At 40.6% G+C, this 18,563-nt stretch overlaps 1 protein-coding gene across 2 annotated transcripts in view; it reads right to left on the minus strand.

Annotated features, from left to right (window-relative positions):
• Positions 1-4,879: 4,879 nt before the first annotated feature.
• Positions 4,880-18,563, minus strand: part of kita (KIT proto-oncogene, receptor tyrosine kinase a) — a 29,348-nt gene continuing 15,664 nt past the window's right edge. For both annotated transcript variants that reach the window (XM_084722779.1, XM_084722778.1), the window contains exons 9-20: positions 17,501-17,685; positions 14,759-14,865; positions 14,490-14,616; positions 13,821-13,925; positions 13,375-13,485; positions 11,805-11,946; positions 11,311-11,644; positions 10,864-10,986; positions 8,454-8,565; positions 8,261-8,360; positions 7,844-7,949; positions 4,880-6,766 (exon numbers count right to left, since the gene is read on the minus strand). In XM_084722779.1, coding sequence (XP_084578905.1) covers positions 6,584-6,766; positions 7,844-7,949; positions 8,261-8,360; positions 8,454-8,565; positions 10,864-10,986; positions 11,311-11,644; positions 11,805-11,946; positions 13,375-13,485; positions 13,821-13,925; positions 14,490-14,616; positions 14,759-14,865; positions 17,501-17,685 — 1,735 coding nt within the window. In that variant the 3' untranslated portion in view covers positions 4,880-6,583. The remainder of the gene's footprint in view (positions 6,767-7,843; positions 7,950-8,260; positions 8,361-8,453; positions 8,566-10,863; positions 10,987-11,310; positions 11,645-11,804; positions 11,947-13,374; positions 13,486-13,820; positions 13,926-14,489; positions 14,617-14,758; positions 14,866-17,500; positions 17,686-18,563) is intronic.

Raw genomic sequence — 18,563 nt, forward strand, 5'->3', positions numbered from 1 at the left:
TTGATGGTCTAGAAGGACTAAACTGCACATATTCTGTCAGAATAAAATCCGTAAAAGACACGTATCTGTGGAATATAATTTCTGGATAAACTGGATTGTAACTCATAAGGGAGAATGCCAGGTCAGACATTTCTCTTAAATCTGGCTTTCGTCCATGCAAGGGCTGTGGAGAGACTTTCAACTACCCGCTCCTGCTTGATTGATGACTGTACCAGACCACCTTTTGTATTTATGTTTTATCCAGGTAAGGTAGTCAGGTAGATATATTCATTTTTATTTATCTTAAGTAGTAATTAGCTCTCCTTTTGTGAGTCCTCATTTGGTTACATTTCTGTCTTTGTGTTGAGCAGCACCCGTCAGCCCTTTCTCCTGTGTAGGTTCGCCTTCCTTTTTTTTTTTCTTATTGTTTGTCAATTACCCAGCTTTGTGTAAATAAGTAACTTCACTTTTACCACTTACAACTGGTTTATGTTCCGTTCCCTTTTCCACCACAAGCTAGGGGTCGGAACATAAATGGGGCCTCGTCTGGGATCCTGACAAAGGACACTGGGACACTGTTACATTGTGTAGACAAATTTTTCTTTGTGTTGAGGTTGTTGGTTTTCTGTCATGGTAAGTGTTAGTGCCTGGATGTCTAGCCCATGTGTATTTAGTGTGTATGGCTTCCTCAGTGAGTCAGGTGAGTGTCTAGCTAAGCTGCCTCTAGCTTTTCCATCAGGAACTCCTTTTATTTTTGGAGCTAATCCTGGGTGGGGATGCAGTTCTCCAACGGGAGCAGGCTTTTCAAGGTTTCAGGCACTTAAGTTCAGCCTATAAATTGCCTCAAGCCCAGGAAGTGCCAGAAGATAGGTAGGTAAAGTTTTGGTTAGGCAGGATTTGGGGAAGTATTTTGTGAAGCTAGTCCTGTTTCTGTTGTGTATATGAGACACTGATGTGTTAAACTTACCATGTGCAACTTGTGCCCCACAATGAGTGGTTGCAGTTGGGCTTTAGCATTAGCTTAGCTCAATTAGAATAGCTTAGCAGGTATGGTTGCGACTGGCTTTGCCGCTCCAGTAAGTATGGCAACCCTTTTGTTTTGACATTCTTTGTTTAGTGTTGTTGTGGCACGTGTGTAGTGATGTTCAAACTATGTAGTTTGATCTTATGGGAGGGTGTGTTACATGCCACAGTGTGTGGTTTTGTTGCTGTACTCTCCTGTTCCCAGGTTGTGCCCCTCCTCCTCCTTGAAGCTGCAGTGATTGGCAGCAGCTGCAGTCACTCTGCAATCAGGACCTGGTTGTTAAAAGCAGGGAGTGTGCAGCTGGATAGGACCAGTGGGCCGTTTGGCAGACAGAGGTCTCCATGTCTGCAGTCTAGTCCTGGGGGGGCAGGCTTAGACCGCTCGTTGTGTTTTGTGTGTTATGTGGTTTGCTAGCTTCCCCAGCTAGCCAAGGCACTTGTATTTTGTGTGTATTCTGTGTCTTGCTAGCTTCCACATTTAGCAGGACACTTGTTGGGTGCCTCGTGCTTTGTAAGCCTCTCCGGCTTACAAAGTCACTCGCTGTCTTCTGTGTCTCTGTGTTTTGCTAGCTGCTCTGGCTGGCAAAGACACTCATCTTTCATGTGTTTTGTTGTTTGGTTTAGTGGGTAAAGTGAACCTTTTATGTTTGCTTTACTAAATTTAATGATAACTTAATTTGAACTTAACGTGTTAATAAAAAGAACCTTTGTTTACACTTTTGTCTCAGTTTTCCTTACTTCCTTTTTCATCTGGTTACATTTATTTATTGCTGATACTTTTCAATAACCTTTTCTCAGCATTGATAATGTGTCCCACATTGTCCTACCCAAACATCCTCTTTCCCCTCGTTTGGTTTGTTGGGATCCAGTCACCCTCTGCAGTGGTGGAATCTAAGTACATTTACTCAAATACTGTACTTGAGTACAAATTTTAGGTACTCTTTACTGAAGTATTTCCATTTTGTGCAACATTATACTCCTACTCCACTACATTCAGAGGGAAATATTATAGTTTTTATGCCGCTACATTTGTCTGACAGTTTTAGTTACTTTTCAGATTATAACTTTTTATATCTTTCCTGTCCAATGAAAACCATGTATCTCTAGCTATGATGGTTTTGAATGTTTGTGATAAACTGAAGGATGATGTGTTGCTTTAATTGTTGAGAATATTCTCCTAGTTCTTAATATCCAGACCTAGTCCTTGAACCAAACAAGATATACTTGACTCTCTTGCCAAGGTGTAGTAAAAGTCTGTTTTCTGATAGGCAGGATCTCTCCCTACCTCACCAATAAGCATTTCCCGTATTCTTACTCTATCTTCGTTACAAGTATGGCTCAGCTGCCAGAGAATTAAGTGCTAGTGCAAGTTGCTTTCATGTCATTTATATAGAGCAAAAAGAGCAGAGGATCCAGCACATTCCCCTTAGGAACCCAACAGGTGATCAGCATGGCCTCTGACAGCTGCCTCCCAGTCAGGATCTGTTGGTCCCTTCCTGACAAATATGAAGTATACTGTGTCAAAGGCCTTTTGCAGGTCTAGAAGGACCAGACTGCAGATATTGCAGACATCTATTTTCCTCCTCACAAAATCTATAAAAGACAAGTATATATTGAATATAATTTCCAAAAACTGGACTGTAATAAAAAATAGGGGTAAAGCCACATTTTGCTGATAATACTACATACATTTACTGATCTGAATTTTTAAATACCAGACTTTTACTTATAGCTGAGTATTTTCGCAGTGTGGTATTAGTACTTTTAATTAAGTATATGAATACTGAATACTCACGTTTATGTTTCTACTGGCCTAATTACTAGGATACCGCATAAATTCATCTCAGTATTTCTCCTTTTTTTTTTGTTTAAAACTTCCTCAAGTCTGACTAACAAACATTTGGTTACAGCCACTCTACTTCAATGGTGGGATTTCCTGCTTGTCTCTTATCAGTTAGATCCTGAAACAATGGACTCTACCCACGCAAATTTGTGCACTGGGCCTGTCTGCTGCGAGTGCTGCTGTCATCCTCATGGCTTTCCCCTCATGACCAGATGTCCCTTTCTGGGCTGGAGCCAAAAGATTTACAGTAGAGCCAGAAGAATGGCTAAAAAAAAAATCATACTGTATTTTACATTAGCATTTGTCTAAAACTGAGATCCAGTGAACCTCGGTTTCACAGCAAAGTAGAGGTGATCTGAATCACTTGTGGCAACCGCCTTAGGGGACAACCTGCTATGAGCATTCATACACCCAGACAAATACTGAGATGACTGGCAGTGCTCTTAAAAAATAGAATGACTGTCATATGTCAGCCATGAAAATATTTCCATGCATTACTTTGCAGAATTGAAGATTTTCAATGACCGCAGCTGGAGAGGATGGCAATGCGTTGAGCATGATGCATTTCTATGAGCAAGGGTGTAAAGATGGACCACAAAGTTTCATTGGGAATTCAATATACACAATTTTATTTACATTGACACATGTATTAGCAACACATCAAATTTACACAGTAACACTAAAGCCTCAGATTTAATAAATATGTAGTAAATTGCAGGGGAAATTCTTAGATTCACAGGGAGCAGTGAAATGAAAAATAATCTCTATTATTCTGAAACATCTCCTTCCTGGTTGTAAATTCCAGTAAGATTTTTTTTTAATAATATTGCCATGAATATTTATGATCAGATATGACCATTGGGAGCAGTTTAGCCTGTCTTGCTTGAGGCTGTTACCAAATGAACTGGCATGACTGGCTGAAATGATAAATTTGCCAAAATTAAAACATTAGCCAAAGTAAATCTACTCCATTTAAGTTACCATGGTGACCGAGACACAAGCAGTTTTTACAGTCTACATTTGGAAATCTGTGCACACGTAAGAAAATACAGCATAATAAAATTCTGCATCAATGTACCACGTCTTCATTGAGATAAACATCTTGAAAAGCATCAACATTACTTTACAATATACGCACATTTATATTTACAAAAAGACAGAGCAGTAAGACTGTGGGGTTTTAGTAGCCTACACGACTTGATGAATCTTTAGTAGTGGCACCTCTTGACAGTAATTCTTTTAATTCTGCAATCATACAGACATGCACGCAAAGACAAGTAGACGTGCATGCTCGCAGACACGCACACACATACACATACATGTTCATACACACAAACAGGACACTTTCCTGGTGCTTTTTCACGACAACATCCACCTGTGGGAAGAGGGGGAATCATAATGGTCTGGACTGATACAGACTACTGGCTGAGAGGTGCTGAAAGTCCCACTTCTGATGCAGGAAACAGCTGGATACAAAGAAGAGAAGGACTGCTAGGAAACCAGCTAACAATGAGATGACCAAGACTGAGCTCTGTATCCAGTGTCGACGAGTTCAGCCTTGAAGAACTTCCATTTTCCTCAGGTTTGTCACCTCTGAGAATACTGCAGTCCACTTAATGGCATTTCACATGAGCATCACCATCATCATTGTCCTGACCCTATCCATGATATATACTGTACAACAGCATGGGCAAAAACACACAAACTGCCTGTCAGCCAAAACAGTAAAAGTCCCCATTTCCTGGTCCTTCACAAAAGGGAAGAGGGTGAAGAGCAGAGAAAACACGTCTCAGAAATGGCAGTACCTGTCTCATGCTTGTAAACAAAGATCATACACTGGATGTGGCAGGAGAGCAACAATATAAACCTGAACAGTTATTTACACCTTTACAACTCTCCAGCAGTCCAGCTGTCAAAAAGTGAAACTATACACCTGTAACAAAGCTAAGATGAACTCTATGGCTGGGTTGCACCACAAGAATTCATTTTAAGACCTCATTGAATCACGGTTTAACTTTAAAATATGTTGTTTTAAACTAAAAATTAAGTTAGGTAGCATTTAATCCCCTCTTGAAACCTGAGTTCAGATTTTAATCTAAACCTAGATTCAATTTCATTCTCGTGCACCAAAACTTTTCATTTAATTTAAACTTTGACCAGCTATTAATTTACACTTGACTTGAGGAGGTGTAACTTTTTTGAGATAGATTGAGAAAAATAAATTCTGCGAAGACAGTTTTTTTTTTCATTGCAGGTGATAATTTGGCCAACAAGTTTTTCTCAAAAAAGGCGAAATTATGAGCTTCTCTGCTGATTATGAGTAAGCTAACTAACTTTTTAGCTAGCTGGCAAACAATGCAACGTTTTGTTAAGGAATACAGACCAACCAAAAGTTATCAGTCCCCTCCCCCTTATACTTACTGGGTCCTGACATTTGATTATTTATTTATTTATTTATTTTAATTTGGGTATATAGCATCTCCATATTGATTAACTCTACTCATTTTACACCACAAAACTTAGATTTACTAAACTAGGATTCGTTTTTCATTGTGCAACAGAGCTCTGTTTAATTTTAATCCCAAATTTACTCAACTTAAACTCTGATTGGAACTAATCTTAGATTAAATTAATTTTTGCTGGTGCAACCCAACCTAAGCATTCTCAGAGTGTCTCCTTTATCTAACGTTCAACTCTGACGCTTCCCATCTCATCATTAAGCAATGATTAATATCATCACCTACAGATATGTACACATATACAGTTAACAAGCACAGAAGTGAAAAGCTAGCGTACCATGTCTATACCATATCTCAGAAGACAACTGTGTGTGTGAAGTAATCCTGGGCTGATCCGTGTTATATGTTAACAGATCCAGTAAAGACTGTTGCTCTCTAGATAGTGACATCCAACATGGAAAGAGCAGAAATGTATTCCTAATTGACTTAAGCACTTATGGACTCTAAGCATGAGCGACCATGCTGTCTAATAGCTTATATACCAGTGTCTCGATATTTAAATTTAAAATTGGCCCCCGAAAAGTATCTCCTTCATAAACATCTCTCTAAACAGTTGGAAATAATACTGACAATAAAAGAGTAAAAAAAAAAAAAAAAAAGAAAGAAACAAAAGCTGCATTACGTGGTGTGTGTAATGATGTGAAGTTCAAGTGCCTCGAGTGCTTTTTGTTTCCTCCAACAATTGCAACAGCCAACCAAAATAAAAATGCTACATAAATATCCATGACAGAAAAACAACAAAGAATAACAAAACACAAAATGTAAAAAGAAGAAACTTCCAACAGATAGAAAGAAACAGGAGTGCTAAAAAACAACAACAAAACCTTTATGAAATGTGTAGGAAAAACGTGACTGAAAAAAAAAAAAACAAAAATAACAAAATGGATAACAGTGTAATAATGAACTTAATGACAGTTGTAGAGTAACGATTGATGTCCCTCCACCCCCCCGGTGCCTGAACAATTCTTTGCTATGAGCAGGGGAGCATTAGTCCAACCGTCCTCCCTGTAATGAGCAGGCAATAATAGTGAGAACAATGATAAAAGCCATTTGTCCTTTGTAGTTCTTTCTGGTAATAGATGGCGATTACCATACTGTCTGCAACATGTGACAGCAAATGTTGTTGGTGCGGGGGCGGTGGGCGGGTGTAGTGGTTGGGTAGTTTGTGGCGGAACATAACAGGCACTTTATGAGGCAGCCAGACAGGTTGGGTGGGTCCTTACACCCGTTGGGCTCTGAGGGTTGTGCCCTCCAGGAAGACCTCGTGCTGGACCAGTAAGGGCTGGGTCGGAGGGCTGTTACTGCTGGCTGAGTTGAGACGGTGAAAAGCCATGCTCTGAGAACTGGGCTCCTCCCTGGCTCTGGGTGTCACAGGAAGCCTGGAGCTGAAGTTCAGATAAATCTGAAGATAAGGAAGAAGTAGCAGAGAGAAAGATTACAGAGGGAACTAATTTATCTCATCTTCACAATGTGCAGCTTTTTGTTTTATTGCCGTGTTATTACATCATGCAGATAAACTAAAAGAAGTCGTCTGACATTTTGGAAAAACCTCAAGTTCTTGCTGAGTGTTAGATGAGTCACTGTCATATAAATCCTTTAATTAAAAAGATGATGAGACAGTTTTCTAATTAGGTAATTAGGAATCAAGGTGGACATTTTCTTGAGAATTCCCCTGGGAGTCAATTTCACTATTCATCGTGGGACTGGAATGAGACAGGAAAAAAGGTCAACAGGAGCAGGCTCATAATAACAGTAGCTCTTTTTTTATATACTGTATGTAAATATGCAGTTCTAATATGAATAAACTGTTTTTGCTCTGGTGGCTGCAGAAGCCACCCGGCAGTCCTCTGAAATTCACTTTGACATCTTTTATCAAGTTTTGTTTTAGAAAAAGTCCCTGTAAAACCGCCTTGTCATCTGTTCATTTTTTTTTAATGGACTAAACAAACAAGATTTAATTTGCAAGCTTTCGACGTGGTATTGACCTAACTCTCAGCAAGAAAGCAAATAAGTCAAACTCAAAATGTCTACGTGTCCCTTTGAGGCTCATGAAGAACTGTTGGAGTTTTAGTCATGAAACAACAGAAGTCAGAGCTAAGAGTTCAAACACATCTGCTCATGCTGTGAGAGGCCCCAGATCTTTACCTAAACTATGTGTGAACACTTGGGAAGTGACTTCAACAACTGTTTTTCCACGAGAAGTGATGTGGCAGGCGCACAATCTCACAACTAGTGTGTTAGCGGTGATGAACACACTTTTAGATGATTTTAGAAGCCTGGTACCCATTAGTCTTGGTTTAGTATTAGCAAAGATTTTCTGGCTTTGTGTCACATGAAGCATGTCACATTAGCTTTTACCATGTCAGGACCTTGGAGCCTCAGTATTTAATATTCCTGTGAGGTCTTCTCAGGACATTATTTTGAGGAATTTTGAACCTCATATGGTGAAAGTAAACAAAATCAAAGTGGTGCAACTTACATGTTTAGTAGCGTCTGACAGCTGTTGTTCAATCCTTTCCACGACCTTCCTGAAGGGGGGTCTGTTGAAGGGGTCAGCATCCCAGCAGGACCGCATAATCTGATACCTGCATAGCAGCACACAGACACACAAACACGTTTATTTGTCTGCAGTTGATACTTCCCCTTTCTTTTGCGTGTGAATATTGTTTTCTGCTCTCAGTTCCACCTGAAAGTTTGAACATGTCAGTTTTTGTGAAAAGCCAAACGCAACAGGATGAGAGCGAGCTGCTATTCAACCTCCCCCACCATTACATCTTTTATAGTCTCACCTCCTCCGTCTATCTAATCACCCCATCTCTCCTGTGATCCGTTTACGCACGCACTCACATTTCACTTCAACGCCTTTTACACACACTCATTATTCATTTCAACTCACATTTCACTGGGTGCAAACTCTGGAGCATCCATCCTGTATCCTTCTTTTATGAGTTTGTAGAACTTGGCGTCCACAGGCATACCAGGATAAGGACTGTTTCCTATATTCAGCACAGAGATTCAATTACATCTAACACCTCTTAAAACACACACATAGCCAGACAAATACACACACAGCAAATGGATAGACTTACCTAATGAGAAGATTTCCCAAAGCAAAATGCCATAGGACCACACGTCACTCTCAAACGTGTACACACACTCAAAGATACTCTCTGGCGACATCCATTTCACAGGCAGACGAGCCTGAAAGAAAGGCATTCATTGAGTTTTACTGTGGTTGGGGGTCATACGAGTTTGTGACTGATGCCTGCTAAATGAACAGACTGTACCAAATATTAGGTACGCACACACAGTTTGCCTGAGGATCTAAAAACACAGATCTGTGATGTCCAGACCTGACACTTGGAAAAAAAAAATGCGAGTCACATATTTCAGACGTGTGACAGATCGCAGTCAGTTCAGAAGTGCTCCCTCACTTAAGTCGCTCTCTGTCTCTGTCTCTGTCTCTGTCTCTGTCTCTGTCTCTCTCTCATTCGTTGAGCTGGGGAGGAGGGTCCAATTTGAATGATACGATTACAAACAATCCTGCATATTTAAATGCTTTTTGGTCTAAAGCCATCAATAATATAACAGAAGAAGAAATTGCAGGCAGTGTCACAACCTGTAAAATAACTGCCAACACACCTTTTCTACAGAAGCCTTTTTGGCATGAAATAGTAGAGTAAACACAGGTGCTACCAGTGATACTAATGAAGGTCCTGTTCCATTCAGGTCAGACACAGTCAAATCGCTGCTATTGTGCATTTAGGTTCACTGGAAAGGCTCTGCTACAATAAATGGAACAGGCCTTTAACTAGTATCATTGGTAACACCTGTGTTTGCTCTATTATTTAATATGAATGTGGCTGCTGTAAAAAAAGGGTCTATATTTCCAGTATACAGAAGGGCAAATTACATGTTTATCTTTAGTCCAAATACTCTGTAAAGGTATGATTTTGTTTGATATACTTTAGCAAGCTAACGTGAACGTGGTAATGTGGTCAGTTGAGTCACCTGCCTATGCAACAGTTAGCCCACACCTACACTTAGCAGGTGTGAAAATTTGGTAACGATTTATCTATACAGAAGGATTGGCTGGTTTGTGTGGTGCAACCTGTTTTAATTCAGTGATGTGTAAATCTTCCCTTTGTAAACAGTAACATTATTTGAAAAGCAGAAGTAACATTAGTTAAATATTTCCTAGAAGTAGTAAGTCAAAAGGAAAATGGCCTTGCTGTTTGGTTTTAAATATGTGCTGTAAATGGGGTTGTTATGATAAGATTTCAGTATCTGTATCAGCTGCTGTACTGTCTAAAATGCTGCTATCCTATCAATGAGTTCATGTGTTAATGCGCCAGTCCAATATCACATAACCTATTAACTCCTGAAACAGGACCCCACTACTTCACTGTAGTGTCTCTTACATCTTTTTTCCCCTCAGGATGGTGAAGTCATGTTCTATGTATGCATTTATTCATTTTTAACAAAAGGTTTAATCTGAATCAGGCCATAAAACAGTGATAGAAATAGAAATAAATAATGTCTTTTCACTAGTATTGGATTGATACTCGGAATCTGTCAATATGCAAAGTTCAAGTATTGGAGTCGATATTGGGAGGGAAAAAAAGTCATCAGAACACCTCCAGTTGTAAAACATCATAAAGACGCCACTGTTTTTTAGATATTCCTGTAAATTCTCAGAATGACTTGTCTTAACACACACAAGCCTACGGCTAAATCTTGCTTTCTAGTGACAAGAAGGTACTTTAACTCTGACAAGTGAAGACGTGAAGCTAGAGACAGCGCTGCCAAGCAGCTTCTTCATTATTTTACAAATTGCTTTAGTTGGCTCCAAACTGGGAAACTGAACCACAGAGTGGGATTTATGATGAGAAAGGTACATTGGAAGAGGACGCTCGAGAAAGTACAAATACGTCATTACTGTACTTAAGTATTTCTTTTTCTGACAACTTTTTACTTTTAATTTGCATACAATAACACAAATATCTGTCTTTTCTACTTTCATTTTCAAAACCGGCTCATTACTTTAGTTTTAATGCAAGACTAAAACAATGTAAAAAGATGTGAAAATACAAAAACGCCTTAAGACATAACAAGACAAAAAAACATAAGACAAAATGACATAAAGGGTGTTTCTAAGCAAATACGATGTAAAAGATGTAGACCAAAACTATGTAATAATACATAACAGGAAAGAAAATTATGCAAAAGTCATAAGACGATAATGTAACGATGCAATACAAAAATTACATAAAAGACATAGCAAGACGAAAAAAAACATTAAAAATGTAACAATACGAAAAGCAACGTTTAAGATGTACCAACATGAAACAGACAGAAACCGAGACTTGACCGCGGAGAAAAGGTGAGGTTCAGTTAGGATGACTTTTTACTTTTATACCTTATACTTAAATAGATCCTGTACTTTCACACTTTTACTTAAATAAAGAATGTGTGTACTTTTGCCACCTCTCGACTTACGTTGCCTTTGACTACATAGTTGGAGTCCGTGGTGATGTCTCGGGCTAGGCCAAAATCACAGATCTTTGCCACTCTCCCTTGAGTCAGTAGGATATTTCTGGCAGCCAGGTCTCTGTGGATACACTGAAAAACAACAAACCTTTAATGTCTAATGATACATGTTATATACATGACCAATCAATAATATAACATTAGTCATGAATAAAGTGCTTTTTCCACAACACTGAATCTGTAACACACAACCAGTGACACTGATACATGAGCTTACTGGCCACAGTATCTGGCCTCCACAGCTAATAAATTTTTCAACAGCATGCTCCAACATGCGTTTTAGATCCGTTTACTAGCTGTAGAAACATGACCCTGGCTCTGCCATTTGTCATTCTGTAGAAATCCACATCAGTTTTATCCAAAAATCAAGCATGATAGTTGTTATTCGATGCTCACATTTTTGGAGGCCAAGAACTCCATGCCTTTGGCCACTTGGTACGAGAAGCTGAGCAGGTCTTCTGTGTCGAGAGACAGACCGTCCTCGTCAAACATCTCGCTCTCGGCGTCTGCTTCAACGTAGGAGCCACCTGAGAGGACGAGCAGGACGAAGATTATTTCTCTGAAATGGTAGAACTTCAACTGCTTTTCTGTGTATTTTAAGACTGAGAAATTTGATGAATGGCTGGCTTGCTTGCCTTTGCGTAGTGAGCGCCTCTTCTCAGAGGATGAGCTGAGCGGCAGGTTGCCAGCAGCAGAAGGCCTCATGGTCATGTAGCCGTTCAAGCTGTCACTGTGAAGAGGAAAGGAGCAGTCTGGTCTCAGCCACACATAGGCACGCTGCTGTCCAAATACCCTCCTCCTACGCACGTTCTGGATAGTAAATACTAGTACTGTCTTTTCTCTTCTACACATACAATAAGCCACTCTTTATACACAAAAAAGAACCTGACCCAGCTGCATCTCTTTGTGGCATGACGTTGCGGTAGTAGCAGTCTTCCTCCAGCTTATAGCAGATGAAGGATTCCCTCTTCCTGCGGAGAAAGTTGAGGAGGTCTCCAAAACAGCAGTACTCTGTGATCACCAGTGTAGGGCCTGAAGAAAAAGAAAACTCCATGACCATGATCTTTCAAAAATACATGACTGATAGCTTTTGAAAAAAAAACAGTAATTTATAATCACAGCAAAATTAATCTCTGCCAACAATCTCTAATATTTTGAGTTTCAGTCACTCATTTCACTTTAAAGGCTTTTCATGAGGACGTCCAGTCAGTGTTGATGACAAATGTACCCAACTGAAGCTGTAAATTCTACAGAGTGCACTATACTGACCGAGAAAACTGAGTTCTACTGCTGCAAAATCTGTTGTTCCTCCTGTTACAGTGATGTCAGTAGATGTAAGAAAGAACCACATTGCTAGTCTCTGCCTCTGGGTTGCCAGGGGGCATGATAGATGAGCATTTTTGCCACCTAACACTATGCTTTGGCTAACAAAGTAACGGCTATAGGGCTAGGATAGTGACAACATGTCAATAGAAGCTCACCCACAATGCATCCTGGTATATTTAGGCACTGCGGTACGGTTCTGCAAGCAGGAGAACTCAGCTTTGACTCTATTTTTAACTGCAGTACAGAAATGGAATATGGTCTGTCTGTCTATGGACCCCGGGGCGCAGAGTTACAACGCTTTGACACTTTTTTCTCCAAGTGAAGAGACAGCAGTTCACAGTTCATACAATTCCTTTTTCAAAAAGTCGTCACTAAAGCTAAAGCCCCAATCAGACAGAGAAAAGTTTTTGGGAACGCACATGTGGACTGATTGCTGTGTAATATTCTGAACTTCAGCATGATGAAACTCTTCATGAAGTCAGCCTTACATTTGATTGTGCTGTTGTCTAGTTGACTAATGTATGTGAAGTTGTCACTGTTGGTTGAATGACCTGAAATGAGCAACAATATAAATCGTGTGTCTGTGTGAATGCACGCATCATGGGCGCACAGGTATTTTACCACTTCATGGCACACATGCCCACTTGTTTAGCTGTGGGAGTTACAGTAATGATCAGCTGACATTAAATATTCTACAAACTTATGACAAAGGAGGTATGGGATCCAATCAAACAGATGCCAGTCCCAGTCCTGGATCCTGTTCTGGCAGGATCGGGCACAAATTAAGCCCTGAATGTGGGTCCATCTTAAAAATTACTCTTTCCTGTTTCTTCACTCACTAGCAGCTGGCAAACAGGATCTTCTTTTTCTGTTATAAATTAGATTGGCATCAGATTGGATGCTTCACAGCAGGCATAACTGCACGTCATAAGTCAAAAGTGATATTCACATTAATGCTTTGGGGCATGTAAACACAAATGTTGTATCACTTAATTTAGTGTCCATCTAAACAGTTAAGATGAAATTTCTAATTAGAGTGATTTCAATCAGACTGAAAGAAATACTGTCCGTGTAAACGTAGCTAATGACTGAACATCCACATGAAGAGTGCCAAATCAAATCATGCTGACGCACCTCCAACAGTGCAGGCTCCAAGCAGGTTGACAATATTCATGTGGTTTCCTAAGTAGCTGAGGACTTTCAGCTCTGACATCAGTGCCTCTTTCTCTGTGGAGTGAGCGCTTGCTGTAGGAAAAAAAAAAAATTGGGACATGATCAGCAGGTGCACAAGGATTAGAAGTAAACTGATGTCCTTTTGAACTACAATTATTTATTGTGATGTGGTATTTGCGGAATTAAAAATATGTTTTTTGCTGGAGGCTAATTCAAGTAATATATTTGTTTGGCAGCAGTGTGCAGACCACTGAATAAAAATATTCGCTCCTGAGCACCTGCCGACAAATTATTTATTTATTAACACTTCTTAAAAGCGCAAGGCTACGATGAACATTTGTCACATTGTCAAAACAGCCACGCTGAGCTTGTCTCACTTCATTTGCATGTGTGTCAACACTGCTTACATTTGAGCATTTTCACAGCCACCGTCATGACTGAATCTGCTTTGGAGAGTCCATATGCAGTGGCTTCCACCACCTTTCCAAATGCCCCAGATCCCAGCGTCTTCCCTGCAGACGAGAAGACAGACATAAAACTGTTATTCCCCGTCCCGTTTCCCTCCCACTAACTGGCCCCCTGCCAGCGTTCCTAGGACAACACCAGTCTTAGCCCCCGGGCTGTGTACACAGGCACCAGGACACGCAGGATCCTGTTTAAGGAGGTTTGTTAAAAACAACACCCAGAATATGTCAACAATATTATGTTTGCAGTGAGGGAGTGGGGTTTCATCATTATTGAGCTGTGGAACTGGTTGGTCGGTAATGACCACAGACATGGCTAAAACCTTAACGCTGTGTTCAGCGTTCAGAAAACAGAGCGTCTGTCAATCAGCTTGAAGTCGCCTAAGGGTGGCAGCGGTGATGTCATGCCGGCTGCACTGTTTGGCTTTATTGCAGACACTAACCCCCATTTATCTGTGTTGATTTACACCTCAGTCATGAAAGCCAAGATGTACATTGCAATCTGTTGGAAATTCAGGAATGACAATAACTATAATAATGCAATCATGGTGGCCTAGATGCAGCACATGCTGCAGATCATCTTGATAAGGGAGTGCAGGGCAGGGCGCTCACCAAAACGCAGGTTGTTTCGAGGAAACTCCCACTGGTGATCATACGGTAACTGGGTGGGGTCAATGTACACATAGTTGTTTCCATGGATGCCCTCGATTACTTTCCACTGAATCTGATATTTGGGTTTCTGGAGTAAATGGAGACAAAAATAGAAGCAAAACATGAATCACAAATTATTCCACAAGGTTTCAACATGCTCTACTCTACTTTTCTTGACTTTTAATAAACAAGGGTGTGCCATGCAGGAAGGAAGGGCAACGCTGTCTTACCTGCATATATTTGTAGAACAGCATGATAAGGATGAGACAGAGGATGCCTGCTGCTGATACGGAGCCAATCAGCAGAGGGGTGAACAGACCATGGGGGACGGTTCTCTCTGTAGGGAGACAGATATCATCATCTTAAGCACCTTTTAGACCAAAAATCCACTAACATCTGACTTTTGTCTTCACTTGGAAAGTGTATAATTGATATTGGTCAAATGACTCTGCAGTAGTCACGAGTATTTATTGGCTCCAGCTCTAATTGGCACCCCAGTGGACATGCAAATTTTTGACTTCTTTTTTGCCGAGGCAATGAGGCCTCGTTGCCTCTCTTGTTAACTTCTGCAGTGCTTTTGCTCCTGCTCCACCCAGATGTGCTGGTTGACTTGACTCAGTTTCTTCTTTCACAATGTAAGCTTATTTAACCTAAAGGTCTTCAGTGAAGTGATGTCATTACACTGTCAAAGCATGGCTTCCTGGGGGCTTGGGTCTGATTGGGTGTGTCAGCTCATCACAGTTTCCACCCGCTTGAAAGTGTGTATTTAAATAATGACAGCTTGTCTTGAGCTGAGTGACTGTAAAAGGGTGGATAACATTACATAACATTACAGATAACGATCATTTCCTACAAATTTGTCACAATCCCCTGATATTTTGTTATCTAAAAGCTTTCATTGTGAATCAGCAAAACCAGGAACCGTTTTAATCGGTAGTAATTTAACACAGCTCCTACATAGCCCAAAGTTATAGCGGGTTTACCTGCGTTTTAAAAACCCTGCATATATGTGCTAATTTTGTTCTAAAAATAGTTTTAGGTATAAGAGCAGTGACGACAGAGTCGATCTCTTTCAATGGTTTGTCATGTTTACACTCTAAATGACATTGCAAAGGGGCATTAAGATAAGCCAGTGAGGGCTAAGTCACAGGGAAGCCCACTTTGGTCAAATCACAGCAAACTAATCCAATTATATATATCTACGTACTGTGGAGATGTTTTTCTTTGTTTTCAAATTCTGCACTTTATTTTGTTCAACTGTTTAATATCAGTTTTTATTATACAGTATTTTACTGCATTGCTGTTGCTCTTACAGCTGTGGTGATGAGTAATTATATATAATCAGGGTTCTGTTCCTTTGTGTCTGTCTGTTTGTGATGCCTTATTGTTTTGCTCCTCTGTACAGTGGGGTGTAATAAGCTCTTTAGAGATAAGAAGCTTTCTCTCCACTTCAAATCTGAGAATGCAGAGTCTGCAGGAACTAATCCCCTGTAAACCTGTCAGTGGTTTCTAAAGCTCTGTGTATTCTCTGCTGCAGCTCCCTGACACCTCCGAGCCTCCCACAGCCCCAGAACGCCCAACACCGCCAGGACTCCTACTGTGCTCCAAACTCTCAGCGCCTCCGCCTGGTCTGTTGTTAACTCCACGAAGCACAAAAATCCTGGGCACATGCTCCCAAAGGCCTGTCCTGCCAGGCCACAAACAACTCTCCTCCCTCATAATGCTCGCCCACATACCCGCTGGAGCCGCAGTGAGCCCCCTGCCTCCTGCGTAAACCCGGGTCTCCAGGCTCAGGCGGGTACAACTTTGCTGCGCTTTCAGTTCCTGCACTCACACCACTTTGAGGACATTGTACAGCAGATGGGCAAGCCGTTATAACAGGGCGGATTTGGAGTCATAAAGTAAACAATGGACTAAAGCTAATTCCTGTCTGTAGGCGACAACATCTTATCGTGGCCAATCATGTTTGAGGTATATCTCCGTGCTGATGTTTACTTAACAGATTACGGACGAGCGAACTAGTTGTAAGACCACAGTTATGGGTTAATCCCAAGAATCGTGCTTGTAGTAAATATTTGGAGTTGAGGATTAAATCCCATGTGGGGTTTACAGAGGGACAGAGATGCTACGATAACTTTGTTTTTTAGTTCACAGAGCAGGGAGCCACAGAATCTTTAACATCACTGGGATTGCTTTTTTAAATTTTAATGAAGCTAACATCAGGCAGATGAAAATTTGCAACCTGAAAAGACAAGATTTCCGTGTCTGTTTGTCCTCTCTTGGACAGTTGACTCTGTTGCACTTAATTCTAATCTGAAGGTGAGGACATGCAGGGGATTACATCAATTCAGCAACAAAACATGAGACTGACAGGCGCCCCCTCTGATATCACGTGACCCCTACTGAACTGTGTGTGGACTTACTTACAATTTGCATCCTACTTTTTGTAGTAGCTTTAATTACACTCAAAATGTAGGGACATGGAGACAGAGTCTGTAATCATCATTGTACAAACAGTACAAAAACTTACAAAAAGTGTAATTACACTTAATGGATAGTAAAAGGGTGTGTGTCAGGTTGTTTTTGAGGAGGGGGAAAAAGCAGAATGGAGTACAACGGATAGTATTTATCTATATGTATTATTAACATGATATCATATTTCATATTTTCATTGGTCAACTCTTGGTGTTAATTGTTTTATTCACTTTATTATATCTTATTTTTATTTCTTTTAAACTGTCAGTCTCTAGTCTAAATTTATTAAATTTTTTATCTAATGTATTTTTTTATGAATTTTTTTTTAAATTTATTTGGTTCTTCATGTCTCATGCTCTGCGCAGCACATTGTGTGTCCTCCGGCAATGAAATGCGCTATTTAAATAAAGTTTTGCTTGCTTGCTTTTTAAATCGTCAATACCAGGCTAACATGACACCCCTGTACCTGATCCTGCATGTCTGTGTTACGAACTCACCACTGATAGAAAAGAGTGTGTAGGCCTGCTCTCCGTCCACCGTAGCCACACATTCCAGAGTAGTGAAACGTCCCCTGCTGATGTTCACCCGACTCTCCACCTCCGTCTTCCCAAATGTGCGGCTGACCAGCGTGACAGTCATGACATTGTTCTCCTCCTGGGTGGCGTTCACCTGTTGGGAGCACCTGAAGGCAGAAGATTATACACTGTTGACAAAAGGGTGACAGGATCACAAAGCTTTTCACCAATTGTCTTTCGTCAGGACACTCAGGCACTATTTCTGCTAAGTCTTTGTAAGACACACATTCCTTTCCTGAATTTTGTTTGTGAGTGTGAGTAAGACCTTTAAAAAAATATGTAAAACCACAAACTCATGTCCTCATATTTCAGTATATTGCCAGGAGTTGGTTTCGCCAGAGATCGTAAGAATCTCGGGGAATTCCTTCTGTGCTCATGAAATAAAGGTGAAATGTTTAACAGGAGCCCAGGGCTCCAGATTTCACTGCAGTGCACTGTAAAAAACAGCTGTTATCTGCTTGTAGGTGCTCTGCGGTCACAGGCTCACTCAGGTCACATCACTTTCTCATACTGTACATACATTTGCGTGCCTGTATCTAATTAGCATTAAGTGGATTTAATTATAATTAAAGTTTGGATAATCACTTATGATTCATTGCCCCTGCTGCTTGGGATTGGTGTTGCTATAGCAACCAGGTGCCCCTCCTTCGACACACTTTATGTTTGACACGAGATGTGACGCGTCCAGTTGTATCCAGGCAGATGTCCTGCGCCCATACCAATCACAAGTCGTTCCAATCCCCTTGTCACATGGGGGTCATCTTAGCACTGTCAACCAATCACAAGTCAGCCCCTTCAAATCCCACAATCCCTCATTCCACCGTCATCATCGTTCCTGACACTATCCAGTGTGTCTTTAGTGTGACCTTTAAGACCCTCGACATTGCACTTCATGTAAGTTTGAACGTGAAACTACAAGTAAAGTCCAGATCTTAAATGGTGTGTGGATGCCTTGTGATGAATGGGTGGTGTTATGTGCAGATAT

This window comes from Lutjanus erythropterus, chromosome 7, assembly GCF_056507025.1.
Source record: "Lutjanus erythropterus isolate fLutEry1 chromosome 7, fLutEry1.hap2, whole genome shotgun sequence".
Classification (NCBI taxonomy): domain Eukaryota; kingdom Metazoa; phylum Chordata; class Actinopteri; order Lutjaniformes; family Lutjanidae; genus Lutjanus; species Lutjanus erythropterus.